At 36.8% G+C, this 27,602-nt stretch overlaps 2 protein-coding genes across 4 annotated transcripts in view; one reads left to right on the forward strand and one right to left on the reverse strand.

Moving 5' to 3' along the window:
- Positions 1–27,602, reverse strand: part of LOC140135523 (uncharacterized) — a 42,987-nt gene that overhangs the window by 5,695 nt on the left and 9,690 nt on the right. For all 3 annotated transcript variants that reach the window (XM_072157059.1, XM_072157061.1, XM_072157060.1), the window contains 13 exons: positions 22,998–23,180; positions 20,727–20,969; positions 19,123–19,272; positions 18,651–18,853; positions 13,682–13,909; positions 11,610–11,726; positions 10,727–10,878; positions 10,147–10,267; positions 9,386–9,545; positions 8,030–8,232; positions 7,366–7,518; positions 6,133–6,262; positions 305–581 (listed from right to left, as the gene is read on the reverse strand). In XM_072157059.1, the coding sequence (XP_072013160.1) occupies positions 305–581; positions 6,133–6,262; positions 7,366–7,518; positions 8,030–8,232; positions 9,386–9,545; positions 10,147–10,267; positions 10,727–10,878; positions 11,610–11,726; positions 13,682–13,909; positions 18,651–18,853; positions 19,123–19,272; positions 20,727–20,969; positions 22,998–23,180 (2,320 nt within the window). The remainder of the gene's footprint in view (positions 1–304; positions 582–6,132; positions 6,263–7,365; positions 7,519–8,029; positions 8,233–9,385; positions 9,546–10,146; positions 10,268–10,726; positions 10,879–11,609; positions 11,727–13,681; positions 13,910–18,650; positions 18,854–19,122; positions 19,273–20,726; positions 20,970–22,997; positions 23,181–27,602) is intronic.
- The window catches only part of LOC140135524 (vacuole membrane protein 1-like), a 39,195-nt gene continuing 38,188 nt past the window's right edge, over positions 26,596–27,602 (forward strand). The window contains exon 1 of the mRNA XM_072157063.1: positions 26,596–26,663. The gene's annotated coding sequence lies outside the window, so the exon portion shown is untranslated. The remainder of the gene's footprint in view (positions 26,664–27,602) is intronic.

Genomic DNA, 27,602 nt, shown 5'->3' on the forward strand with positions numbered 1-27,602 from the left:
AATCAGTTTCCAGCCTTACACATGATTGAATAGGGATTATCATAGTTCAAATGTTACTTATTGATTAAATAAACCTCTTTTTAATAAGTACTTCCAAGGATTTGAAAGTCCACTTAGTCCCCAGTCAAATACCATGAAATTAAAAATTCCAAAATTACATCTTTTTTATGGGAATGTCATCTTAAAAGACCTATAACTCAAAAACATGTCTGGCGAATTGTTCTGGGTTTTGTTGGAGCTGGTCACATATGCGCTTGAGCTCAGGTTCTCAATAATACTGGTAATAGTTCAAAAGTATACTTACCTAGCTCCACACCCACGTCCATTATCCCCATGGAAGAACTCATAGAACAGAATCAAATCCTTCCAGTCCGCATCCTCAGTGTACATCTTGTTGTCTCCATGGCAAGGTCGACGCCCATTCTCATCTGGTAGAAAGAGGTTGACCATCCGTTGACAGATCTCCTTGGCAACATTTTTGAGTCTCATCATATTGCCTGATCCGGTAGGGCATTCCACTTTGAAAGTGTCACCGTAGAAGTAGTCGTAACGCTCTAAACTTTCTACAAGCAGGTAGTTCACTATAAAGATTGAAAAGTAATCCGAGATAAAACTTACTTATTATTAGTTTCATTGTTTAAAACTAAATTATAACTTCCAAAAAATTATGTTGTAAAAAAAATTAAGTAGCTGTACAGATAATTGGTGGATGTTACAATCTAAGTGTGGATTGGTTTGCACCGGGTTCAGCTGCAAACGGCCTACTTGATGTGATCTGATTCAAATGATTCACCAGTGGCAGCAAAATTACAGTGCTTTGAATCCTCTGGAAAATGCACTTATAAATCCAAATTTTTTTATAAACTTAATTGTGCGTTTTCGGATCTAATGAAAGCACTTTCTGGATATAATGAAAACACTTTCATTTATAGGACGTCATTGAAATCCAAACTCCCTGTGTGAGAGATTGATTAAGGTTGGTCTGAACCATGGCATGTTTTTAAAATGCCGAATTCCAGTTTTCTTGAATTCTATATTCATTAGTCTGTGTACTTTAAGTTTGAACTAACAAAATTTAGATTTTTTATTTTTTTACCAATTTTCTATCATTTTTAAATATAGTATTTCACCATTTTCCATTTGAAATCGTCCACATGGTCAATGGTGGGAAATCTTGCCAATCTCGTTGCTAACCAACGAGTATTTTTGCCTTGAGCCTGATGCAAAACGCAACAAGCCGAGATTCGCTTCCCTGTGCACTTGACCCTGATAGTGTATTTCGCACCGCATCGCGTGGAGCCTCACAACAAAACATGATCGAAAACATGGCCGACCGGGAATTTCATACAGCTTGACGAACAATTATTCCTCCTTTTTATGGAAAATATTGCTTGGATTTTCGTAAAACATGCGCGGAAGTTGTATCTTAATTGCGAATACCAGCTGCGTGAATTGCAGGATTCAAGATGATCACATTTGAAAACATGGGTTGTTTGATTGCTGTCTACTGCCACTACAAAACAGCGATTTAAAACGTGTTCATTTTCATGCATGTTATCAATTTTTCGTTTTAAAGCTAACAGATTCATTATAGAAAATAAAGCTAAGATTTTGGTCTTATCGTGTACAGCTCCTTTTCCTCTAGGAGCCGTTTTTTCATTTTTTTAAATTTCTGTCAAAAAACAAAAATATACACCAATATTGTCAAATTTCAACCATTTTAATCGAATATTTCTAAAAGATGGTAAAAAAAAACGGATCCTAGATTTTCATACCTAGTTTTTGAAAATCAATAAGAAAAAAAATTTTACTGAAAAAATAATTAGTTACGGTTTACGTAAATTTTTGGGTCAAAATCACCCTTTTGATGATTTTCTCCAAAATTTAGCATTTTTAAATTAATCTGACGTCACCACTGGATTCGTAAAGTAATTTCCATTCGAAATATGTATACTTTTATACACTTTAGATCAACAATTTAGAAGTTAAATAAAAGGCTAAAATGTTTTCCATAATTCCATGGTTCAGACAGATGAGTGATCCATAAAGTATCCATTTAATGCTCATTTTGTACACAAAAATCGACTGGCATTCGTGTGAATTGGCACATATTTTTCGTAAACACGAGTGTTCAACACTTCCGGGTAGGGGTAATCATTAATATTCATCATTCCCGGGATTCCCTGTGACCCCGCGAGCATGTACTGTTCAGCACGTACGCAGCACAACGGCGCTGTGCCTCATTACTGTACCACTGTGACCTGTGCATGTCGTGCTGTGTCACTCACATGCACAATGAATATTCAACGCACGTGGCTATACAGGCTGATATCGTGAAGTGTACATGTACTACACAGTGAGCCAATGCAGAGTGTACGGTCGAGTGTTTTGCATTTGAATACATCAAGGGTGTGCTGGTGTATTTATGTTGTGTGATAGGCTGAAAGTTTATCAGGAGTAGGAGTTTAATAATGGCAACGGCGGACATTGTTGGATTTTTGGAGGCAAATCGGGAAATACTGTTGCTCCGGAAGTTCGTGTTGAAACTGATGATGGAAGCAGTGGGGGAAATGCAGATTTTTCTACCCAACCCGCTCAACCTAAACGATGTAAATTCCAACCAACATGGGCCGATGACTTTGATTGGTTGGAGTATGATCCAACGTTGGAGTATGATCCATCGTTCAAACGTGAAACTCTAAATAAACATTCTGGAAATAAACATCATCAACAATGTATGGATGCCTTTCTTAGACCAACTGTATCTAAATCGGCGGTAGCTGTTGGATCTGTGAAGCAAAATGAAATCACGGAGGAGAAGATTGATTATGAGCTCAATGGCGACCAACTGTTGAAGCTTTTAATCGCCAGCAAATGCAAAATGTGTACATACCGTACCATCCAATAGTATGAATGTATGCCTATGAATATATATGCATTCTGGAAAACATTTTTTTTTACTTGTGAGCAAAATTGATGGTGCCTAAATTTATAAAGTTAGGCGCCATTGGCTCCTAAATCAGTTTTTGCACCGTACAGCACTGACTAAGGCTACTGACAAAAGCCCTGATTAGCCCGGTTACTGTCCTCGCTGTGTGTTAGTCAAGCATGGTACACCATAGGTCATATGGTTTTAGACTACCTTCACGATTGGCCTATACACTGCGCTATATAATTCGGCACATATAAATCAAAATTATTGTCAGTTTTTGACTCAAGACGCAAGCTAGTATCTCAAAGCGCAAGCCAGCGACTATCATATCTGTTAAAAATATTCAAGTGCAAGGAACCACATCTGGTTTCTTTATATGAAATCATTTACGGGAGATATTCAAAAATTTCAATGCTAATTTGATACAGTTTAAATTGGAACCCTGATTTGATACAGTTACATATTTCATACACTTTTGATATAATTATGTATGAAATGTGTATGAAATGAAAGGATAAAAATTTGAGTGCTAATTTGATACAGTTTAAATTGGAACGCTGATTTGATACAGTTACATATTCCATACACTTTTGATATAATTATGTATGAAATGTGTATGAAATGAAAGGATAAAATTTCAATGCTAATTTGATACAGTTTAAATTGGAACCCTGATTTGATACAGTTACATATTTCATACACTTTTGATATAATTATGTATGAAATATGTATGAAATGAAAGGATACAAATTTCAATGCTAATTTGATACAGTTTAAATTGGAACCCTGATTTGATACAGTTACATATTTCACACACTTTTGATATAATTATGTATGAAATATGTATGAAATGAAAGGATAAAATTTCAATGCTAATTTGATACAGTTTAAATTGGAACCCTGATTTGATACAGTTACATATTTGATACACTTTTGATATAATTATGTATCAAATATGTATGAAATGAAATGATACATTTCGTTTGATACTTTTTTGATACATTATCTTGGCATTTGATACACTTTTGATATGTATAAAATGTGTATGCAATGTTAATTTGATACAGTTTTGATACATAAAACTGGGGAGGGCGAGTTAAGCGCAGCGATAGTTCCCTCGCTTTGCACCACTGAGGTCCCGGGTTCAAGCCCGGCGCGCCCAAGGACTCATGTGCGTTTGGTTTATCCCGATTCCATGCTCGCTCTCGCAGGTTTTCTCCGGGATCTCCGGTTTCCCCCTGTATCGCAAAAATCGGTGATTAGTTGTTTGGTTATCAAAAACTTCCTTCACCCAATGGAATTTGGGGAGCTGCACAGATAATTGGTGGATGTTACAATCTAAATGCGGATAGGTGTGCGCCGTTCGGCAGCAACCTAGTTGATGCGATCTGATTGTGATGATTCACCATTGCAGCGAAATTACAGCGCTTTGAGTCCTCTAAGATCTGGAGAAAGGCGCTTTATAAATCCAAAATTTATTTTATTTTTTATATGAAATGAGGGTTCCAATCAGTGTTTACTCAGAGGCCGTATGTCTCAATTTTGGCCCAGTGAAAATTATTTTTGGCCCACACAAATTTGTAATGCTGTATTGAAATTAGTCAATTTGAGGAATTACTGAGCCAAAATTGGGCCAATTTAGGAAGAAAATGTTTCATTTGGCGCACCCAATTTCCAGAGAGAGTAAACACTGGTTCCAATTCAAATACTTTTTATTTCATACATTTTTCATACGTATCAAAAGTGGTGTATCAAAAGTATATCAAATTTCAGCCAGGGATGGCATGCTGAAAAAAGTTTTTCCCCCAGCTCAGCCTACCAAGTATCACTTGCCCTCTCTCGGTTTGCCAAAAAAAAATCTTTACCCCTCTCTGCTTTGTACAAGCCAAATTTTTGGGATCCCAATTGCAAACCTTAACTTGTCTTGATATGTATTGTGAGCGCAGCACGCATGAAAATTTGCATATTTGCATGCTTCCATACTGGTAAATTCCAACCAACATGGGCCGATGACTTTGATTGGTTGGAGTATGATCCAAACGTGAAACTCTAAATAAACATTCTGGAAATAAACATCATCAACAATGTATGGATGCCTTTCTTAGACCAACTGTATCTAAATCGGCGGTAGCTGTTGGATTTGTGAAGCAAAATGAAATCACGGAGGAGAAGATTGATTATGAGCTCAATGGCGACCAACTGTTGAAGCTTTTAATCGCCAGCAAATGCAAAATGTGTACATACCGTACCATCCAATAGTATGAATGTATGCCTATGAATATATATGCATTCTGGAAAACATTTTTTTTTACTTGTGAGCAAAATTGATGGTGCCTAAATTTATAAAGTTAGGCGCCATTGGCTCCTAAATCAGTTTTGCACCGTACAGCACTGACTAAGGCTACTGACAAAAGCCCTGATTAGCCCGGTTACTGTCCTCGCTGTGTGTTAGTCAAGCATGGTACTCCATAGGGCATATGGTTTTAGACTACCTTCACGATTGGCCTATACACTGCGCTATATAATTCGGCACATATAAATCAAAATTATTGTCAGTTTTTGACTCAAGACGCAAGCTAGTATCTCAAAGCGCAAGCCAGCGACTATCATATCTGTTAAAAATATTCAAGTGCAAGGAACCACATCTGGTTTCTTTATATGAAATCATTTACGGGAGATATTCATCATTTTCAAACCCGGTATCCAAAGATTTATTGTCTGAATATCAATCGTGCATAGCACATCCACGTGTATCGATCCTGTGTATTCATTTCAGTGTCTCTTGCTGTATAGTGTAATTATTAACCGGGCGATGTCGGTGTGTGCTGGTTCTGAGGGGCTCCATCCGGTTGGACACGGTTTCTATTGCTCTAAACAATGGAACATGGTTCAACTGCTGGTGACCGCCGGTCAACTGCCGGTTCAGTATTGATTTGATCCGTAAGGTCATGTATTCCATAGGGGTGTATGAATTTCATCTGGAATAACTCATAAACCTCCTTCAATCTTTACATTTTGCAACTTGAAAGATCAACTCTGATATTTTTAAATACAATTATGTTTGTAAAAACTAGTTTTTACTAACATATTTGTACTTTTTGACCCCTCCCGGATATAACAAAAGCACTTTCATTTGTAGGACGTCATTGAACTTTTGGCTTGTTCCCTAATCTTTTTGGGATAAAATACTATGAACTTACTGCAAAGCCAGATAGGTCCTCTCCAATTACTGTTGCCACCAAACATCTCTGTATTGGATTCTGCTGGTACATAGTCTACACGGTATTCAGTATTGTCTGCGTGGAATCTGAACGGGTTATCTTTGTGCACCTGAAACAGAAGAGGTATGCTTAAAATGTGATTTGGGTGGGGGCACATGTTTAGTTTGGGTACGGATGTGCTGCTGAGAATTTGAAAGTGGACCCATCCATATACCAATTTTTCAAGAAATTTGGACCTAACGCTGTAGTAAATGTCAATTTTTTCGGCCAAATTTAATGCAAATTGCCACAATTTTCAGCAAATTTCAATAATTTTGGCTAGATTAGGGAAAGATTGTGTTATTTTCGGAAAAAATTGGGAAGATTTTGAAAAAATGACCAATCCATATACCAAAATTGGCCTAGAAAACCTGTCCAAGTATTCCAAATGGATGAAAATGAGACCCACATTTGCGGCACATCCCCATATGCTCATTTGTACTGTCTGAATACCCCCTGGGGCATCGGAGAACAAATTATGGTTCTTTTACAAGACAAAAAGCAACTTTTCTAAGCATAATTATTGACTATGGTACCTTCAGGAAAGAAAGTTTCCCATTACTAAGACCTAACTTTTGAGACGGTTTGTATGTTTAAAGATGCAAATTAACCATAAGACACCCTGTTTTACTGCAATGTTCAGTTTTTTCAATCATGACGTGTTCGAGCAAACTGACATATGAAAATTTTGATAGAGAAAAAATTAGGACTCAGCAGGGATTGAACCCCAGTCGCTGGATTACCGGTCCAGAGTCCACTGTACTACCCGTATTTACAGTCGGTTTGCTCGAGCCCCAAACACATCATTTAAATCATAATTACTTGGGCTTGCATTGTTTATTTCTGATCCTCACATATAATATTAATTTGTGTCTCGCACTGTCTGACACCCTGCTAGGGTGAAGCATATAGGCCGCTGCCTTCTTCATTAGTTAATATTATAATTGGCTGCTGAGACACAATGAGAGAGTTATCATGGAACTTTAGTTGAGATTGCCCGAGTACCGACTGTGAACTCAGGCCACCTCCTTTATTTTTTCTATTATCACAACAACTCGTAAACAAATCATTTCTGAGTTTGATTGACATGTGATGTCAGATGCAAACTAGTATTTTTATCTCTGGCTCTAATTTTTTTTTGGGCCATATCAAAATTCTTTTTTGTTGCCTCACCTTGGAGAGTGATCTGATTCCAAAGTCTGACAAGAATTCCTTCTCATCCAACATGTACTCCAATACTTTCTTGAGATTCTTGCGAGATGGAATGCCTAGTAATTGTCTACCCTTGCCTGCATTAGGCCCATCAAGAACTGTCATGAAATTGAGCTATTATAAAGAAAATACAAAGCAAAATATTAAAACAGCAATACATAGGTTGAACAAAATATTAGCCTGGGGGACTTCCTCACACTCCCTGTGTGGAAGATTAAGGTGATGTCTTCCATATGGGGAATATGGATTTCATTTCAACTGGCAAATCCCATTGCCAATGAAAAATCCTTTATATAAATCATACAAGCATTTCATAATATAAGCAGTAACACAATGGGCTATTCCAGTTGAAATCCACACTACCCCTGTGGAAGATTTTGGAAATATCTTCCACATGGGGAGTATGTTTTTCAAATAAAATTGATCAGAGTTAATCATTTTAAAACCTATACTCCCAGTGCATCATGACTTTACCTAAATCTTCCACAACTGGAGTGAATATTTCAAATGGAAGTTACCCAATGGTATATTCTATTTGAAACTCATACTCCCTCTGTGGAAAACTTTAGCCAAATCTTCCACAGGGGTAGTGTGGATTTTAAATGGAACAGCCCAATAGTCTTACATGTTGGGAAAGTTCCGGCCTGTGTTTCATAAACCACTCTAGTCTTTTCTTGAATCCTGGCAGTTTATCAATCCATTCTTCCTCTATTGTCAATGTTGCAAAGAGTGGTACCAATCCCACCAAGGATCGAATACGTAATGGCTGGGTACAGTGTTCTACACGCAGGACATCATAGTAGAAGCCTTCTTTCTCATCCCATAGACCTGTAATAGGAAATAACAGAGATTCCACACAGTGTTGCTGAAATTCCTGAAATTATCAACAATGTATTCAGGCCTGCCAACCTACCGAAGTCAGAAAAAGGGGCATTGAGGCTTTGTACATGTACACAAACCAGGTACCGACAAATTCAAAGACTTGAGGTGTGCAATACTTTCAGAATTCAGGAGAGGTTTTGCAGGTCTAAATTTATCACACTAGACTAAAGAGAATGCTATAGCAAAATTTTAAAGTGAAATTTGCATCATTTTACATTTAAATTTGCCATCACTGAAATTTTCAGAAAGCAGGACTGTCCCTCATTTTCACTTTGGAAAACCCCAAATGAGGGACAGTCCCTCAAAATGAGGCAGGTCTGATGTATTGGGGGAAAACTCACATAATAATGCATACTGGGATGTGCCGCTCCAATAGTCGTCTTAGACATCTTTTGAAGAAAAAAGAATCCTTAGAGTCTAAGTTAGACATGGGCCTCCTTTCTAAAACTTTCTGTGTGTCGCACATTCCAATTCTACTTTTGCAGTAACTACCCAGCAGACACAAAAATATTCTTAAAAAGTTTATTCAAAATGTTTTAATAACATCTAAATGTTGGATTATATGTGACACGATCTGGTCCATGGGGGCCAAAGGTGACAAATTTGAAACTGAGATAAAAAAAATGGTAAAAATATGGAGCAAAAAACAATAAAATACATAAGAAAATAGACATCAAAAAACTTCATAACTTTAGAACCAAGTATGCTAGACCTTTGGTGTTTGCAGTAAATGATAGCCTATTGTATGTATTATGTAATTATTACAGTAACTCAACAAAATACCTCCTTTGGCCCCCATGGACCAGACCGTGTCACATATAAAGATCATGAATACATTGTTAAAATGTTATTGTAATATATTTTGGGCAAACATTTTTGCAAAATATTTTGTCAACAGTCAAATAACATAAATAACATTCGGTTAGAATGTTTTGCATCATGTTTTCAAAGTTGTTTTCTGAATGTTATTAAAACGTTTTAATACCCTTTATATAATCCGACATTTAAAACTTTTCTGTAAAATGTTGAGTGTTTGCTGCTACCCTGATTCACTTCCACCCCATCCCCTCTCAACTAAAAATGAATGAATGTTACATACCTCCCCCACCTGCCATAGCATTCATAGCATCAAGAATAGCAACAAAATGCTCAAAGAACTTGCTGGCCATGTCTTCATAGGCAGGGTCAGTAATGGCCAGCTCCAATGCAATGTCCAGCATCACAATACAGAAGAATGCTACCCATGCTGTACCATCAGCCTGTACAAAACACAAAAGAGAATTAATAGTTAGCATTGGGCTATTCCAGTTGAAATCCACACTACCCCTGCAGAAGATTTTGGAAATATTATCTTCCACGGGGGAATATGTTTTTCAAATGTAACTGATCAGTGAGTATTTTGGAGTGAGTATTCCAAATGGAAGTTACCCAATTGTCATTTTGTTCAAAATGCACACTTCCTCTGTGGAAGACTTTAGCTAAATTTTCCACAGGGGTAGTGTGGATTTTAAATGGAATAGCCCATTAAGCCAACAAACAGTTGGTTGGGCTCCACCACTACTACCAAATTTTGAAAGCTAGAAAAAGGTGAGGGTTTTTTTTTGGGGGGGGGGGGGTATTTTACTGTACAACAGAATGTCTGTCCTTATTGTAAAATTCTTGAAAAACATTTTTTTCACTTTCAGAATTTTTGCATTTTAGATTATTATTTTAATATTTTTAAACAGTAGTTCACACTTATGATGCCTTGAAAATAAAAGAAAAGAGAATGCACAATTTGCCACTGTTCTTGGTTTTAAGATAAATACAGTAATGGTGAAGTAATTTTTTCCTTGTAAAATACAATATTGTACAACTCACCTGTTCCAGATGGCCCCCAGTTGGTAAAGGTCGTGACCTGTCAAAGACTCCAATGTTATCCAATCCCAGGAATCCACCAGAGAAGATATTCCTACCTTCTGGATCTTTACGGTTCACCCACCTGGAAGTAAATATGATTACATCATGGAAAATAGTTTTTGGTGCAACCTGGTTTCAGGTTTTTAAAGGACTTTTGTGAGTATTTCAGTGAATATGCAGTCACTATAAATGTAAAGTGGTCCACGAAACTTTCAGCCAGATGTTCGGTACATATAACACTCTTTTTAAGACACTGGATTGGTCATTGATGGCAACAGATACTATAGTGTGTCTCTTCTCAAGTTGAGTGTAGCACCATGGCAGATTTGAATCAGTGCATTTACGCAGTTGCAGTGCCAGCTAGCGTACAGACAAATCACCCTTCTATGCAGGTGTACACGATTAATGCATGATTCTGCCATTGCACAATCAAACATGGTATTATTCTCAACTCGAGATGAGACAGCCCATACAATTATCACTCTTAGCAATTTTAGATTGTATTTGATTAAGTAATGTGTCTTTTGGTGATTCTACATACCATGTGAAGTTGAGAAGCAGCTTATGAAAGCACTTTGCCAGGAATACTCTGTCTCTTTCTCCTCTCTTTCCTGTCATCTTAAACACTCTGAACACAGCCCAAGCATGGACTGGGGGATTGACATCATCAAAGGCAAACTCATAGGCAGGCATCTGATAAACAAGAGATAAATAACACAGATTGTAATGTAACCCTTAACAAGACTTTCTTTAGCTTAGTGCAGTCATGACATAAACATCTTGAGGGCGTTGTATGTATGCGCATATTTAAACATGATTTTTTTTAGTTGACTTGATCAGGTTTAACCATCACTGGCTAACACAAGAAAGTCTCTTGTGAAGCTTATTTCCACTGGGGTCCATTTGAACACTCAGAGTCAAGGGTTAACTTCTCTTCTCAAAGCTAACTGTCAGATACATGTACAGGTTTGATTCTCCTTTACACAGGACTGACGCTTAATGTTTCCGCCAAAGGTCGAAATTCTTTCATGATTCGTCCGTATCTAAAATCTGAACTCATCATATGTAGAAAGGGAGCAGATGAATTATTCTACATTATTATAATCTTAGACTGAATTAAAAACACTAGTCTATGACGACCTGGCAAACAGACCAAAAAAATGCCGTAATGCGCAGTTCAGCAACCAATCATGTAGTGCCTTTGCCCTGACGTCAGATGCAAACTAGTCTTTTTCATTTGGTCTCAGATTCTATGATGTGCAATCCCTGTTGAAATCCATACACCCCATATGGAGGACACAACTTTCATCTTCCTCACAGGGAATGTGAATTGCATATGGGATTACCTGAATGGGGGACTCCATTTTGAAATCCATAGGGGGTGTATGGATTTTAACTGGAATAGCCCAATAAACCATCCTTACCTGGCCATTAGGAGCCATATACCATTCCCTTAGGAACAGCAAGAGTTGCTCCTTAGCAAAGAATGGATCCACTCTGGCAAATGGTATCATGTGGAATGCCAAATCCCAGGAAGCATACTGAAAAATAAACAGACAAACAAGAATTAAGTTAATGATGATTTTGTTACTTAATCCATATGTGTACGAGGGGGTATCCAAAAGTTTTTGACATCACTCAGAAGTGAAAGAGCTATACCGATGAAATTTTGACAGTGAAATCACTGGTCCTTATGTACATTATGGTCCAAAAATGGTCTCATAAGTATGTTTACATTTTTTACAGGTGGCGCTAGATGGGCAGTAGGCGCAAAACCTGCAAGATGGTGAAAATTGAGGCACGCAGCGTGATTAAGTTCCTGCATTTGAAGGGTTAGGCCTACAATGCTCAGAAAATCTATGATGAAATGAAAGCAATCTACAATGATGATTGCCCATCATATGGCATTATTGCTTTTTGAAAAAGGAATTTCCAAACTGGCCACATGTCCCTCACAGATGAGTCAAGAAGTGGACGTCCATCACTTATGGATGATGCGGCCACAGTGAAAAAACTCAAGAAAGTGGAGGATCTTATCATGAAAGGTTATGAGCCTACTTCCCATCTAGCGCCACCTGTGAAGAAAGTAAACATACTTATGAGACCATTTTTGGACCATAATGTACATAAGGACCAGTAATTACACTGACAAATTTTCATCGGTATAACTCTTTCACTTCTGGGTGATGTCAAAAACTTTTGGATACCCCCTCGTATGTCCATATCAAAACGATGCACTTGTCGGCTGCTACATGTGTCTCATTTCACATAGCTAGGAATAAATACCAGACTCATCCCCAAGTTACATGGTTAAGGAATGTTCTCTGTATTCCTAAACCATGTGATTTGGGATGATTTGAAGTGACCTCTATTTCGGAGATGAGTTGGGTATTTATTCCCAGCTATTATGTGAAATGAGACACATGTAGCAGCCGACAAGTGCATCATTTTGATATGGACGTACACATATTCTATTTTAAATGTGCAATAAAAATGTCCCTGGTTATGCAGTTAAAACAGGAAATGTGATTTTGTCCCTGGTTAACAAACACATCAGCTTTAAGGGTGTGAATTAATTTGAGTGAGTGAGTTGCTTGTATGTGCCTGACTGCCTGTATGAACATTCTTTTAAGCTATTCTGTCGGTCCGTGCCACGTCACTTCCGGTTGATGATGCGACTCACGGTCGAGTGAAAACATTCGATTTTTGTTGATGATTTCTGTCATTGGTGTTATGTAAATTTCGATCGCAAATAGTCAGTGGAATCAAACAACCGTTCTAAGTCTTCAGAGTGGAAGAAACTTACTTGATTTACCGTTTATATACTGACAGACTTAAAATTAAATTCAATGGTCGAGTGTCGTTTTCTCCGAAATTGAGGGTCACTCCAGCAACATCGCTATGTAGCCTCCTTCACAGCCGGTTTCTGTTGTTCACAACAAACCGTGAGCCACATGCAGTTTGGGCCCGAGACTAGAGATAGCCCGGATGTCCGACCGACAGAATACTCCCATTTATCTGGCATAGAAACCACATCCCTATTGAATAGAGGTTTCCAGTTCCCTTGTGTGGGATGCTTACCCATGGATACTCCCACTTATCTGGCATAGAAACCACATCCCTATTGAATAGATGTTTCTATTCCCCCTGTGTGGGATGCTTACCCATGGATACTCCCACTTATCTGGCATAGAAACCACATCCTTATTGAACAGATGTTTCTATTCCCCCTGTGTGTGATGCTTACCCATGGATACTCCCACTTATCCTGCATAGAGACCACATCCTTATTGAACAGATGTTTCTATTCCCCCTGTGTGGGATGCTTACCCATGGATACTCCCACTTATCCGGCATAGAGACCACATCCTTATTGAATAGATGTTTCTATTCCCCTTGTGTGGGATGCTTACCCATGGATACTCCCACTTATCCAGCATAGAAACCACATCCCTATTAAATAGATGTTTCTATTCCCCCTACGTGGGATGCTTACCCATGGATACTCCCACTTATCCGGCATAGACACCACATCCCTATTGAATAGATGTTTCCAGTCTGCATTCCGTCCACTCAGTCTACTCTCAGGTGGAGTAGGTGTGTCCTTATCTCCAAACAGCCAGTTCCTGACGATGTAATGGTAGAACTGTTTGGTCCACAGAAGACTTGCATAGGCTTGTCTGGACATCTCATATTCTTTGGTTTCTTTCTCTGCAGGGATAATCTGACAAATGGAGCAATGTAAGCATAAGCTTTACCAATAATTAAGAATGACTGCCACTACCCCAGTTGTAGAGGTTGTGGATATGATGTGTCATACCATAAATATGGCGGACTACTCAAATGCATTCAACAAAAGCATGACTTGCAATCTACTGTGACAGTTTGTCTCACACACATAACAAATGCACTACGATCAAATAGGTTGATGACAACATTTGATTGAATGGACTGCACTGCAGCGCCATGATTAGTCCTACGATGAAGGATACCTGTTCAAATCCTTTGTTTGGAGCCAATCGATAAAAGCATGCAGGGCCTCTATTGAAAAAAGGGACAATCACTTGTGCTGTATAACAATAATTGGTCATTGTGGACATTTATTTCTTTTGCAAAACAATTGAAATTTGATACAAAAGTTTTACATTTTACCCGGCAATAAAAATGCTTCAAATGGGCTATTCCAATTGCCATCCATACACCCTTTATGGAAAACATGACCTTAATCTTCCATGCAGGGAGTGAGAATATTAAATGGGATTACCTGAATGAGTGACTCCATTTGAACTCTGTGAGATTATAGTTATGTCTTCCATAGGGGGTGTATGGATACCAAAAGGAATAGCCCAAAGCTTAGTATAATATAAATGTTGTCTTGGCACATCAACATTCTTGTTAAAGATGGCAATTTATTCAAACATGTTATTTCACGTAATTTTATGAGAATATTGCAAAATTCTTATCAGAATATTAATCTATTGATCTGCGCTGGTATGGTATGGTATGGTATGACGTCACGGTCCATCAAATGACACACTTTTAAGTCTACTCCAGAAGTTAATCATTTTTTATCAATTATGCTTTGCAGTTTATATTTACCAGTTTCACCATCTAACATACAATTTACAGTTTTCTTAATTACTTTAAGAAGCCTTGTGAAAAAAAAATTCGATAAAATGTCTCAATTTGATTACCGTATTCGTCCGAGTATAGTCCCACGTTCGAGTATAGTCCCGCCCCCCATTCAAATTCAATGCATTTTGAAATCATTAATAGAGTATGACATGAATACAAACTATCAATTTTCATATTAAAAATACAAAACATCTTGAAAAAATTTTTTTAGGTCAACCATGAATGATCCTAGCATCTAGGTCTAGGTCCAGGGATATTCCAAAACCGATTTTTTTTTTAATTCGAGTATAATCCCACCCCCAATTGTAAAAATTTTCACCTAAAAAGCGGGTGGGACTATACTCGGACCAATACGGTAATATTTTGCACACCCAGAGTAATATTTGTAAGACCAGTGAGTCAAAAAAAGTTTGCAAGTGATATCAATTGGTAAGTGAAGTCTGATTGACTTAGTCAATAATGCAAACATAGCATGACTTGCCTGGCTGACTTGTTTGTTAATAATTTTTTTTCCTTTATAATTAAAAACTACCCCAAGATAATTATAATCATCACACACAATTAGGTTCTCATTACCATAGTGTAATAATGGTTTTCTTCTGCTCTTCCCACGAGAAAAAATTACAACTTTTGTTTTGCTTGGGTTAACAGCAAGATTCTATGCTTGACAATACGGCTAAAAAATTAGCTGACTTGCCTTTTAGGTGCCAACAACTTTGTCGGTATGTCTATTTTTTTTCAATTTCTGCAAAAAACTTTCTGGACCTCAACATCTTCAGGCGAGTATTTATCAAAAATACTACGGAAAATGTGATTTAAATCAATGCAGGAAATGCGACTGTACACAATTTATGTCCTACATTTCCCTGTTAAAGCTACAGTGTAACTTTCAAGGCAAGGAAGTCACAGGATGCAATGTTTAAATCCCAGCGCTGTGAATAACCCTTAAACATGTACACAGCTGACAGGGCCTATATGTTAACGCTGCCAAAATTAACCAAACAAATGTAGAAAAAGAGTCAGAATTTGTGAGTAATTAACAATTTTATACGTTTAAACCACAGTTAAACACAGTTAATACACATATTTTGTTTATAAACCAAAATATGACACTTATAAAAAACGTGAATGAGTTTCAGATTTTTGGGTCGGTCGATAAGGGCAAGTCAACTTATTTTTTTAAAGCCTAACCGTAAAAAGTGCATTTTGAAGATTTGCTGCTTTGTGATTTTATACAATTCAATTCATTCCATGCATGTTTTGTTTATTACTATCTCTGTCTCAAAAGACTGTACAAAATATCCTACATAAATTTGATGTGTAGTCACATATTTGACAATATTATTGAATTTTAACACCACCTGCATGCACAACTAATAATTACACACTAGCCCTCATTTCATTATTGGCTCTTTTCAATATCTAGGGTCTGCCCCATCTGTAATAATTAACAAGTTACCAATAATATGGTTATACACATTAATTAATGAAACTGCAAATGAAAGCATGCAAAATTGTATCCGCTTTTGAAAGATAAAATTTGTACAAGCAAATGTCTTAAATAAAACCCAGAAATAGGGGTGCTTGTATTAAATTTGCACTATTCACTTGTTTAAAAATTTGAGATCTAGGTCAAAAATGCAAAAAAAGGAATCCAGCATCCGCATATAGTGTGTCTGGTTTAAAGTTGAGAGTAATACCATTTTGTTTGTCGCATTGGCACTTCCACAGGGTGTATAAAAATATGTTGATGTGCAGTTTGCTCATATGCTGGTGACGCAACCGCGTAAACACATCGACGGCACTTTCAACTTGAGACAAGACACAGTGTAACTTTTATTATTAAAATTTGATATTTTTTTCATTACAGCTGCATACACTTTAAGTACATGTCATTAGATTTATAAACTTTACTTTGAGGACTATTAAATATAAGTAAAGTAGGTAATGGGGATACGCATCCTGCACAAGAACAAATAAACACAAAGGGGAACGATTGCTCGCTACAAGAGGAAACTGAATATATTTAATAAGAAAGAACAGTTTAACCAACCCAAAGTGTTACAATTAAGGGGTACTACACCCATTGATTTTTTTTGCATTTTTTGCATTTTGTGAAGAAATTACAAAAAAAATTGGACAAAGTGGTATGCAAAATGAAGGGGCAAATCTTCTCGCTTTATTGGTGGCATCGGTATCAACGTAGCTTACATGCTTTTAAAAGTAGAAGCCAAAAGGTGGTACATCACTGATGATTTAAATTCACTTCATTTTGGAAAGCTTACTATCAACGGATTTCGTTAAAATTTTGGATATGTGTTGCTAACACGTTAGGGAAATAAAGTTGATATGTAAAATGGGAATAAGTGGTTCCTGATTTCTTTTATGACTTCATGAACTTGGTGCTCCACAACTATCAAAAAAGGAACTGGTTAAAATGCTTCTATTTTCAATGTTGAGCTATATTTTGTATTTTTAACTTGCGACATTATTTCACTGAAACTTAATTAAGCCACAGGTAACAGGTTACCACAACCATACTACAGCAATGTTGAAAAAATTGTATTTCTTGTCACCTATACCACCATATTGGGTAGTTTTCCGTAAGCTTAACGCTTGTGATTTTGGTAACTATTTTATATTTATTTGTGAAATCCGTCTCAACTAGGCATTCTAAATTGTACTCACCATTTACATCCCAAGGTATATTAGTATATCCACCTTGCACTTCTCGATATATATCCAGTTAAAGACAGAATATCAAAATTATTCCTCATTATGATATCACAAACTCTCACATGTGTATTCAAAATTGATGCTTAAATTTGACCTGAACCAATTGACCTATAACCTGACATACGGTGACCTAATAGCCTTTTCTTCTCCTAACAACACATTATAATATTATTGACTAATGACTATACATCCATTGTGTAAGTGTTTATATATTTTGCATGCACCACTAGATTTTCTATAGAGAGTATATATAACAAAGGATTTAATGTATTCTATTCATGTACCCTACTTGAACATGCTGAATAGAATAAATCATGGTTTGTTATGAAACACGCATCTGAGTAACTAGGATACAGTAAACAAAATATATATAGGGCTAAAATGACTTACTATTGTTTAAAAGCACTTTTTTTCTTCTTTTTTTATATTTTTTTTAATTTCACATGATCCGTGCATATATCGCCTAGCTATAAATGAAAAAATATTTATTTAGACCAATCAAACCAGTATATGGGTGTAGTACGCCCTTAAACATGACAACAAATAAACACAAATCCCGACCGGCACACAACCCAACTTGAAAAAAAGCAAGGGAATGTGCCGGCATGGGAATCAAACCCACGACCTTCCGATATCTAGACGGACGCCTTATCCCTGCCTGGTTTAGACCATTCTGTAAAAAATTAATACCACTCCCAGCAGTACATGTACGTGTACATGTACATAGCTTGCCGAAGGCAAGCTTCACTATAGGCAAGCTACATAAGTCACCAACAAGTAAGTAGGACCACTATGCAGTAAAGATCACTGTCTACCTAAGATATTGGTCTACAAAACCCACCAACCGCGAAAGTCCACTCACCGAGCCGCCAGGCGTCTTTACTATTAGTGTCAGAGGGCATATGGCATGGTTTTTCATTTTTTCTTTCAATTGGATGGAAAATAGGTTGGCTTTGGAGCAAAGCTATCCAAACGTTGCTACCAGAGCCCTTAAAAATAGTGAGGTCTTATCATATAGTAGAATACTGTGTATTGACAATTTAGGAAATATTTGTTATATACTGTATCCTCATTATGTTACCATAGAGACTCACCTCATTATAGAAGACATTTGTCTCTTGTATTCTATCTTCAAATATCTTGTCAAACCCTTCACCAAAGTAAGGTGCCTTAGGGTCTTCCTCATTGGCATAGAAGCGGACTCTTAATGTCACTTGTTCTCGCGATGGGACTTCTACAGTGTAATGTGGAGCACATTTGGTACCTCTCCCCCTTGAATCAACTGCTTCTTTCTCACCTGCAATAAGTAAGAAACACAATATGAACATTATGTAATTTCTACCAAAGATTGACATTTTCAATAGGCTTTAATCACAATTAGCTCCGACTTCTTCAGGACAAAACTATTGGAAGTAATGCATGTAAACCACTTGTAGCGACAAAACTTGGTGTAGTGTTGTACTTTATAGAGGTCCTCCATATTGGTCTTGTTTTCTGTGAATAGTATATTAGGTCTTGTACCATCTAGCGCATCATCCACTACTAACGTTAACTATATAAGCTTACCTTTGACGACATATCTATGGAATCCATCCCTTGCAAACTTGGTGTAGTGTTCTACTTTATAGAGTTCCTCCATATTGGTCTCATTTTCTGTGAATAGTATATTAGGTCTTGTACCATCTGGTGCATCATCCACCACCAATGTGAACTTTCCTGGATCATATATGAAATCAACAAAAAACATGAAATTAATATTGAGAGTAAAATGTTAAATCATGCAAACAAATTAAAAACATAAACAGATTCCTCTAATAACATCATAAGGCAAAAATAAAAATGTTTATGTTGGTGTACCCTGATCTACCCTAATTTTTAGGATGATAACAAATATTTAGGGTCAGGAAAGCACCAAAAGTGAACAAATGGCTGTATTTTGAAAAGATTTTTGGAAAATACACTCAAAATAACACAATTGTGGGTGTTTGGGAAAAGAAAATGTGCAAAAAAATCTCCTGACCTACCTACCTACTTTTTTCATCCTGTTATGCCAATATAACAACTTTTTTGCACCTAAGCATGTTGAACCAAACAAATTAAACAAATTATTAAACATAAAAAGTTGAGTGTAAAAATGGTCCACTTTTTGTGACACTATTGCCCCAATTCTGATTTCAGATTTTGCTTCTTTTTGTTTTTTTAAAAAGTCACAAATTTATATAACACAATGATATAAGATCATTCCACATTACAGAAAAGTTGTTTTTATCTACTTTTATATATTGTTCGGCTTATAATTGGCAAAATATATTACGCTCACATAAATACGTATAAGTCACGCTGTGCACAACTTGAGGTGCTACACTAAACTGCGAGCATGCTATTATTAACACATAATGTTATGCTTCTCATTTTTTTGCCAATTATAAGCCAACAACATGAAAAAATTTGTGAAAGATATAAGTGTCACTGAACTTCTTCAGCATTATTTTGCAGATCTAGAATACCACAAAAACATCATTTATTTTCAGAAACGGTTTTCATTCCTTCCATTCATAATTCATTTCTTCAAACTAGTAATCCTTTCTTACCTAATGATTCATGTGAGCAAGCCACTTTGCCATCTTTGCCTACAGACATCTTGGGTTTCCCAGATCCATGTATTACGACAGAACATTTGAGGTAATACATGGATGTCCCTTCTTACCTAATGATTCATGTGAGCAAGCCACTTTGCCATCTTTGCCTAAAGACATCTTGGGTTTCCCAGATCCATGTATTACGACAGAACATTTGAGGTAATACATGGATGTCCCTACTTACCTAATGATTCATGTGAGCAAGCCACTTTGCCATCTTTGCCTAAAGACATCTTGGGTTTCCCAGATCCATGTATTACGACAGAACATTTGAGGTAATACATGGATGTCCCTTCTTACCTAATGATTCATGTGAGCAAGCCACTTTGCCATCTTTGCCTAAAGACATCTTGGGTTTCCCAGATCCATGTATTACGACAGAACATTTGAGGTAATACATGGATGTCCTTCTTACCTAATGATTCATGTGAGCAAGCCACTTTGCCATCTTTGCCTAAAGACATCTTGGGTTTCCCAGATCCATGTATTACGACAGAACATTTGAGGTAATACATGGATGTCCCTTCTTACCTAATGATTCATGTGAGCAAGCCACTTTGCCATCTTTGCCTAAAGACATCTTGGGTTTCAAGGTACACCCTTCATGATCACATCCCCAGATCCATGTATTACGGTAGAATAGTTGGGGTAATACATGGATGGTGGCAGTGTCTGGTCCTCTATTGGCTACAGTAATACGGCATAGAATGTCATTGGGTGTGTTCTTGGCATACTCTGCAAACACATCCCAGTATCTCTTCTCATTGAAAGCACCTAGACAAAAGGGAGGGGGAAGCACACACACACATAAATCACAGAATATCCTAACATTAAATTAATACAATATATCATATAATAATAAAGCAAAAAACAAGTTGACCTCAAGTGACCTTTGCCCTCAGTATGTGACCTTGAACTCCACCACAAGATGAGGGTTCTCATAGTTTGGTTGCAATAGGATTTGAACTGTTCATATGAGACTAAAAGCCTTTAATTGTTGGCGGGCACACACACAGCAACACAACACCCCCACACCTACCTACACACAACTCATGATGCCATAAGGTCTTTTCCTTCGGACGACCTAACAAGTCAGAAAGTCAGCATTTGTCATGTATGTAGCATATCTTATTGCATATTTTTGAATGGTAATGGGTGGCTTTAGTTCTACCCCATGCAATAATACAGTAGCTTCTATGGATGAATAAGTACAGTGTGTTGTACAGGGACTTCATTTGAGAAGGAAGAAAGCAACAGAGTTTGGACATAATGTCTGTATTGCATGTTATTTTGCCAGATATATGCTCAGACCAAAAAACGTATGTGGTACCAAGAATTTTGACAAACTCGATCGCTATGTTGTCCATTTTAATGTTGATATGCAGAAGAGGTGTTTTGGAAGCAGGTGAGAATATAAGTACCGTATTCATTTCATTAACCGCCCATGCCCCTATAAGGGCCCACCCAGTGACTTTACAACAAGCAAACTGTGATGTTAGTTTGTTAACTGCTCATGCATATCTGAATCATGGTCTGAATCATGGCACAATTAATATTTTGGGCCTTTTTTATGTATTGTTGGCTTAAACAATGCAACAAATAAATGCCCACCCAAAATGACTTTGTTAAGCATCCTGGGCAGTTAATGGAACAAAATAATACGGTTTTGAAGATTTCATATCTATTTGCATGAATGTGAATATATTCCAAAGTTAAAAACTTTCTGAAGAGCCATACAATTAAGATTTTTTACGAAAATGAAAAATACTTCGCCTGTTGACTTTTTTTAAATCCCCATTCAGTGCTATTCAATTGGAGACATAACGTTTTATTTCTCAAATTTGCACTGACACTACTATCTACTGAACTGTTTAGTAAATTACAGCACACCTTGAAAGAATACATGGTACAAATATAAACATCTCAAAAAAAGTAACTAACCCCCCTTAAATAATGGCCATTATTCAAAAAGTGGCTATTGTATTACAAATCTGTAAAATGCGTTGGAAGCAGAATTTATTTCTGCGCATTTCAACACCTCATTTGATACGATAGCTCAGAAAACAATAAAACACCGGTCAATTTAATGTAGTGAGGACCAGATTTGAAAGTTGCACTTACATGCAAATTTTTACAATACAAAAACACTCAGATATCATTACACATATTTTCTTCCATTACACTGAATACAAAATCAATACAATTTACTTTCAAATCTTGGGCTACATTGATTTAAATGTACGCTGTGACGTCAATATTTAGTCAATTGCTGCAAATGAGGTGTCAAAATGTGCAGAATTAAATTCTGCTTCCAATGCATTTTACAGATTTGTAACACAATTACCCGTTTTTGAATAATGGTCATTATTTAAGGGGGGTTAGTTACTTTTTTTGAGATGTTTATATTGGTGCCATTTTGTTTAGTCATTCATTAATATATATATTGAAACATCAAATAATGCCATGTCATGTTTTTTTACACAATCATTTTTTACATAATACATGCATAATACATGCTTGCTTGATTGACAAATTCATGTCACGCTACCATGCACATAAAATTGGGAAAAAATAAAACACCTCACATGGTTGCAAATTTTGTTGTTGTTTTTAAAAAACATCAAACATGTTCTTCAATTTCAAATGTAAAGTTAACTTATCTCAGAATTCACACCATTTTAGTTGGCCGGTGTGACAGGGACACTATGGACCCCTGGCCATATCTAAATTTGCAAATGGCAAGTAAACTGCATGTATCATGTATGTCACAATTTCACAAATACCACATCTCAGAAGACCTACCAGAATCTTCCAGCTCAAATTCTGGATCAGTAACTGAGCGGTCCCTAGCCTCCTGCTCAAGCTTTGCATATGGGTACTCTGATTGTGGGTATTTATACAAGGCTTTCATATAGGAATGAGTTGGTGAAGAGTCTAAGTAGTAGTAATTCTCTTTGCAGTCCTCGCCATGATTTCCTTGTGGCCCTGAGTTGTGAAAAAAACAAAAAACAAATAACCATAAGTTAGGAAATCTACAGTGCCGTAGTCAGGGCAACACCCCCCCCCCCCCATGAAACGACTCTGTCTCAGAATTTAAAATTACCGGCAAAATTGCCTAAAACTGTGGAGTTTCTGGGGGCTTTGTCCCCTGGCCCCCAAATGGGGCTTTGCCCCTGCACCCCACCCAGTGTTCGAAATATGCCTCAAAAAGTTACAGGCCAGCCAGGCTTGACCTTAAAAAGTTACCGGCCAGCCGGGTTGGCAACTAGATGCCAGTCAGAAAAGTTACTGGCCAGGCCAAAAAGTTACAGGCCAAAGGCCGGCTGACCGTCCCTATTTCGAACGCTGACCCCACCTGTTGATGCTCACACTTCACGCTCAAAAAGTCTGCCGTTTAAAAATCCACACACCCCTACAAAAATCCTGGCCACAGGCGTGGAAATCTATATTCAAAATTGTATCTGCTTTCAAAAATTTGATTTTGGTGACAAGCACTTATTGAAAAATTAATGAATGTTATTATTTTTTGAAATAAATCTATTGCTGGAACTAATAACTCTTTTTTATTATTGTTTTTTGAACTTTGCTATGCTGTGTCTCACAGTGTCTGGAACCACCAGACTTCAGCAAAGTTGCAACAACAAAGAGCTATAAAAAGTCTTAGATTTATTTCCAATCACTGTTGAAACTTCATCATAACCCCGATCATAACATCACATATGTTCAAATGTTGCTGACAACAATAAAATACAAAAGGCATTTTGTTTAAATGGTCATTCTGTTAAATGGTCACTCTGTGTGGAAACATGCTTGGCTCCTGATAGGATCAGGTTCAAACAAATTGCTCAAGCCAGGCCAAAAAGCCTAAAAGTATATAATCATACTGGCCTATGTGAAAAAGCGCGGGGTACTCAAGTTTGATTTTGGTAGGGACGTGCCGCTGAGAATTTGAAAGTGGACCCATAAATATACCAATTTTTCAAGAAATTTGGAGATTTTGGACCCATTGATATACCAAAAGTCCAAATTTTCGGCTGAATTTAACCCAAATTGTCTTAGTTTTTACAAATTTTCCCATTTTGAAAATTTTGGCTAGATTAGGGAAAATTGGGCTATTTTCCAAAAAAATTGAGAAAATTTGAAAAAAGGACCCATTCATATACCAAAATAGGCTTTGAAAAAGGGGTCATTGATATACCAAAAGGCTGAAAATGCTACCCATATTTGCAGCATGTCCCCGTATGGTCATTTGTACTGAGTACCCCGGTGAAAAAGAAATTGTTTGTGAACATTACATTCTCAGATTTGGCTAAAACATCAATATCTGTGGGAAGCAAATAACTCAGTTTACTTCATCATGTCACATATACTTCCTGACAACATTTGAGCATCAAATGCTGTACCACTTCCTGGTTGATCAACCGGGCAACCGGATCTAACATAGAAGTCATATCAGCAATACATTAAAGTTACTAGGCTTATCTTGGTTGACACAAGTAGGCTATTAGTCTCAGTACATTAGAGTGAATACTTATGTAGTACCCTTTTATAAGACTAAACCTCCAGGGAGGGGGGGCACTCACATAAATGGTCTGTATGCATGCGTGACCATAAAAACAAGTAAAATGGGGTGTTTTTTTAGGCCACGCAAGACACATTTAGGGTCTAAAATACACTGATTGTCAAGAATAAGGGTAGTTTTCTGAAACTGAACAACTTGTTTAGGGTACCTTTTAAAATTTTTGTTAAATTATGAGTAAAAAAAAATGTGTACACTATCATACGTGAGTGGCTCCCCTTACCTATGCTACCAAGTCTATGCACCAGTACAGTATATAGTTCAATGTTTTGTGTGTGATTTGCAACAAATGCATCAGCAATTTTCTCACAGCGCGAGTCAAGCGTGCATTAAGGGAATGTTTTCTCATTTTTTCAAATAAAGATATGGACCTCTATAGAATCAGAAATTAACTGAACAAAAGGTATACAAAACAGAACTACTACTAATATAACAAGGTGGTTTGCGGCACTACCAAGAAGTGGCGGCAAACGTAAAGTGCGCAAGCTAGTTAGAGTAAATATTCAGAGAGCATTATGGAGCTAAAAAGTAAAATAATAAAATTTTTCATTGAAAAACTCTTCTTAAACTTACAATCACTTAATTCAGTGGATAATAAGTGATTATTAAGGCCATCTTAATTTAATACTTCATCTCAAAGCCCTTCCAAAGTTAAAAGCCTAATGCAGAATGCAGTTTTTTAGTGTGTTTTTTTACTTTAATTTTTTTTATCTGTAGGGTTAATGTTGGCATATATTTATTAATTTGTTTAGAAAATATATTGCAAAAATAAGGTATGTATTTAAAAAAAAAAGGGGGAAAAATAAAGGTTATGTGACTTAAAATGAAAAATAAAATGTTCCTGGACCTACATGCCCGGGGGTACTCAAGTTTGGTTTTGGTAGGGACGTGCATTGAGAATTTTAAAGTGGACCCATAAATATACCAATTTTTCAAGAAATTTGGACCCATTGATATACCAAAAGTCATACCATTTTCGGCCGAATTTAACCAAAATTGTCTTAGTTTTTACAAATTTCCCAAAATTTTGGGAAAATTGAGAAAATTTTGGCTAGATTAAGGAAAAATTGGGCTATTTTCCTAAAAAATTGAGAACATTTTGAAAAAGGACCCATTCATATACCAAAATAGGCTTTGAAAAAGGGGTCATTGATATACCAGAAGGCTGAAAATGCTACCCATATTTGCGGCACGTCCCCGTATGGTCATTTGTACTGAGTACCCCCCCCCCTGGACCTACATTGTATACATGTAAGCCGGTAGTTGCAATTAAAAGGAAATGTTTTTACTCTGACTGTATGTTGTCACAAAAATAATAACTAACAATACCCACCCACCCACCCACCAACCAACCAACCTCCCCAATCTGCTCCCCACATACAAAAATCAAGGTAGATCATGATGTACTCAACAAGAAATCAAATATATAAAACTGTGTTTGATAATTTGCTTTACAAAAATAGGCAAATATAACAGCCAAGGTTTGACCCTACATGTACCAGGCATGAATTCAATTAAATCTTTTAACTTTAGAGAACCCACCTTAACATACAACACAAAGATTGAACAGTGAATTAAGCATATAATAACAAAGACAAAGTAAACATATGATGTAAGCAAAGGGAGGCAGGTAAACTTAGATCCCTTTAAACAACATGCTTTGATATCAATTACTAGATGCATGTGGTTCAATCTTGCTATGTGGCAATTTTATTCTTGAGAAATCCTGGCTATAATCCAGATTTCCTATCAATTTTCATAATTTATGTTTATAAGTCATTGTGTCAGATAATTGGAAGATGACCTACCGACCACGATTTGGTTACCCTCCAGAAGAGGCTCAGGTTAATAACAATGATGATGTACTATTGGATATACCTGAAGAACAGGTAAGTGCAATATTATTTAGTGGCATCTGAAAACAGGTCAGGCATAATGGGGTTTGATGATGGGAACAATGGTCCCAGACAATGGTGTACTTACTGGAGTGGGGTCAGGGGAAGTTTCCCATGGTTTGATAGCAGGTTAACATTGCATGACCAAATGTGCCATTGCACCTTCTTAATTTTTTTTAATTGCAAATTTTTATAACCTGCCTACTTGCACTGTCTACTGCCCACACAGACTCCAAACAAGTTATTCCTTGTTAGAACAAACTAAGGTGTAGAGAATGCAAAACATTGTGATTGTGTCTACATGGAAATTTTGACCACAAGTGTAAAAAGTTTGAGTCACCAGGCCTTTAAATAATTTGACACCCCCCCCCCCCCATTTTTGGTGTAAAAAAATGTGGGTATAACAATTCTATGACTCCCCAATCCATTCTGAAAAAAATTACAGCACCTCAAACTTGACCTATTTCAACAAGTTATACATCCATTTTTGAAATGACAAATCTAGGTATTGCAAACTATTCTTTTTTAAAGATTTTTGTTTTTAACTTATTTAACCTGGGCAAATCAAATCAGTCAATGTTCAAACTGCATGTAATGTTACCCGGGCAGGGTGTACAAACCCTGAGGGCACTGACTGAAAAAATTATCAGGGTCTAGATTTCGTCTTGGTTTGCGAGAATCAAAATCCAACATAGTCACTGCACTTACTGTATGATGCAATGAGAGAAGTTGATTCTAGAACCAAATCTTACGAGAATCATTACAAGAATCAATTATGTGATTCTCATCGAATCTAGGCCCTGATTATGGATGACAAGGATGTGCCATTACATTAACCCCCATCATTACATTTCCCTGAATATGTTTTTAAAACGTTATTGTAAAATATTTTGGGCAGATATTATTGCAGAATATTTTGTCAACAGTTAAATA

This window comes from Amphiura filiformis, chromosome 16, assembly GCF_039555335.1.
Source record: "Amphiura filiformis chromosome 16, Afil_fr2py, whole genome shotgun sequence".
In the NCBI taxonomy this organism is placed as follows: domain Eukaryota; kingdom Metazoa; phylum Echinodermata; class Ophiuroidea; order Amphilepidida; family Amphiuridae; genus Amphiura; species Amphiura filiformis.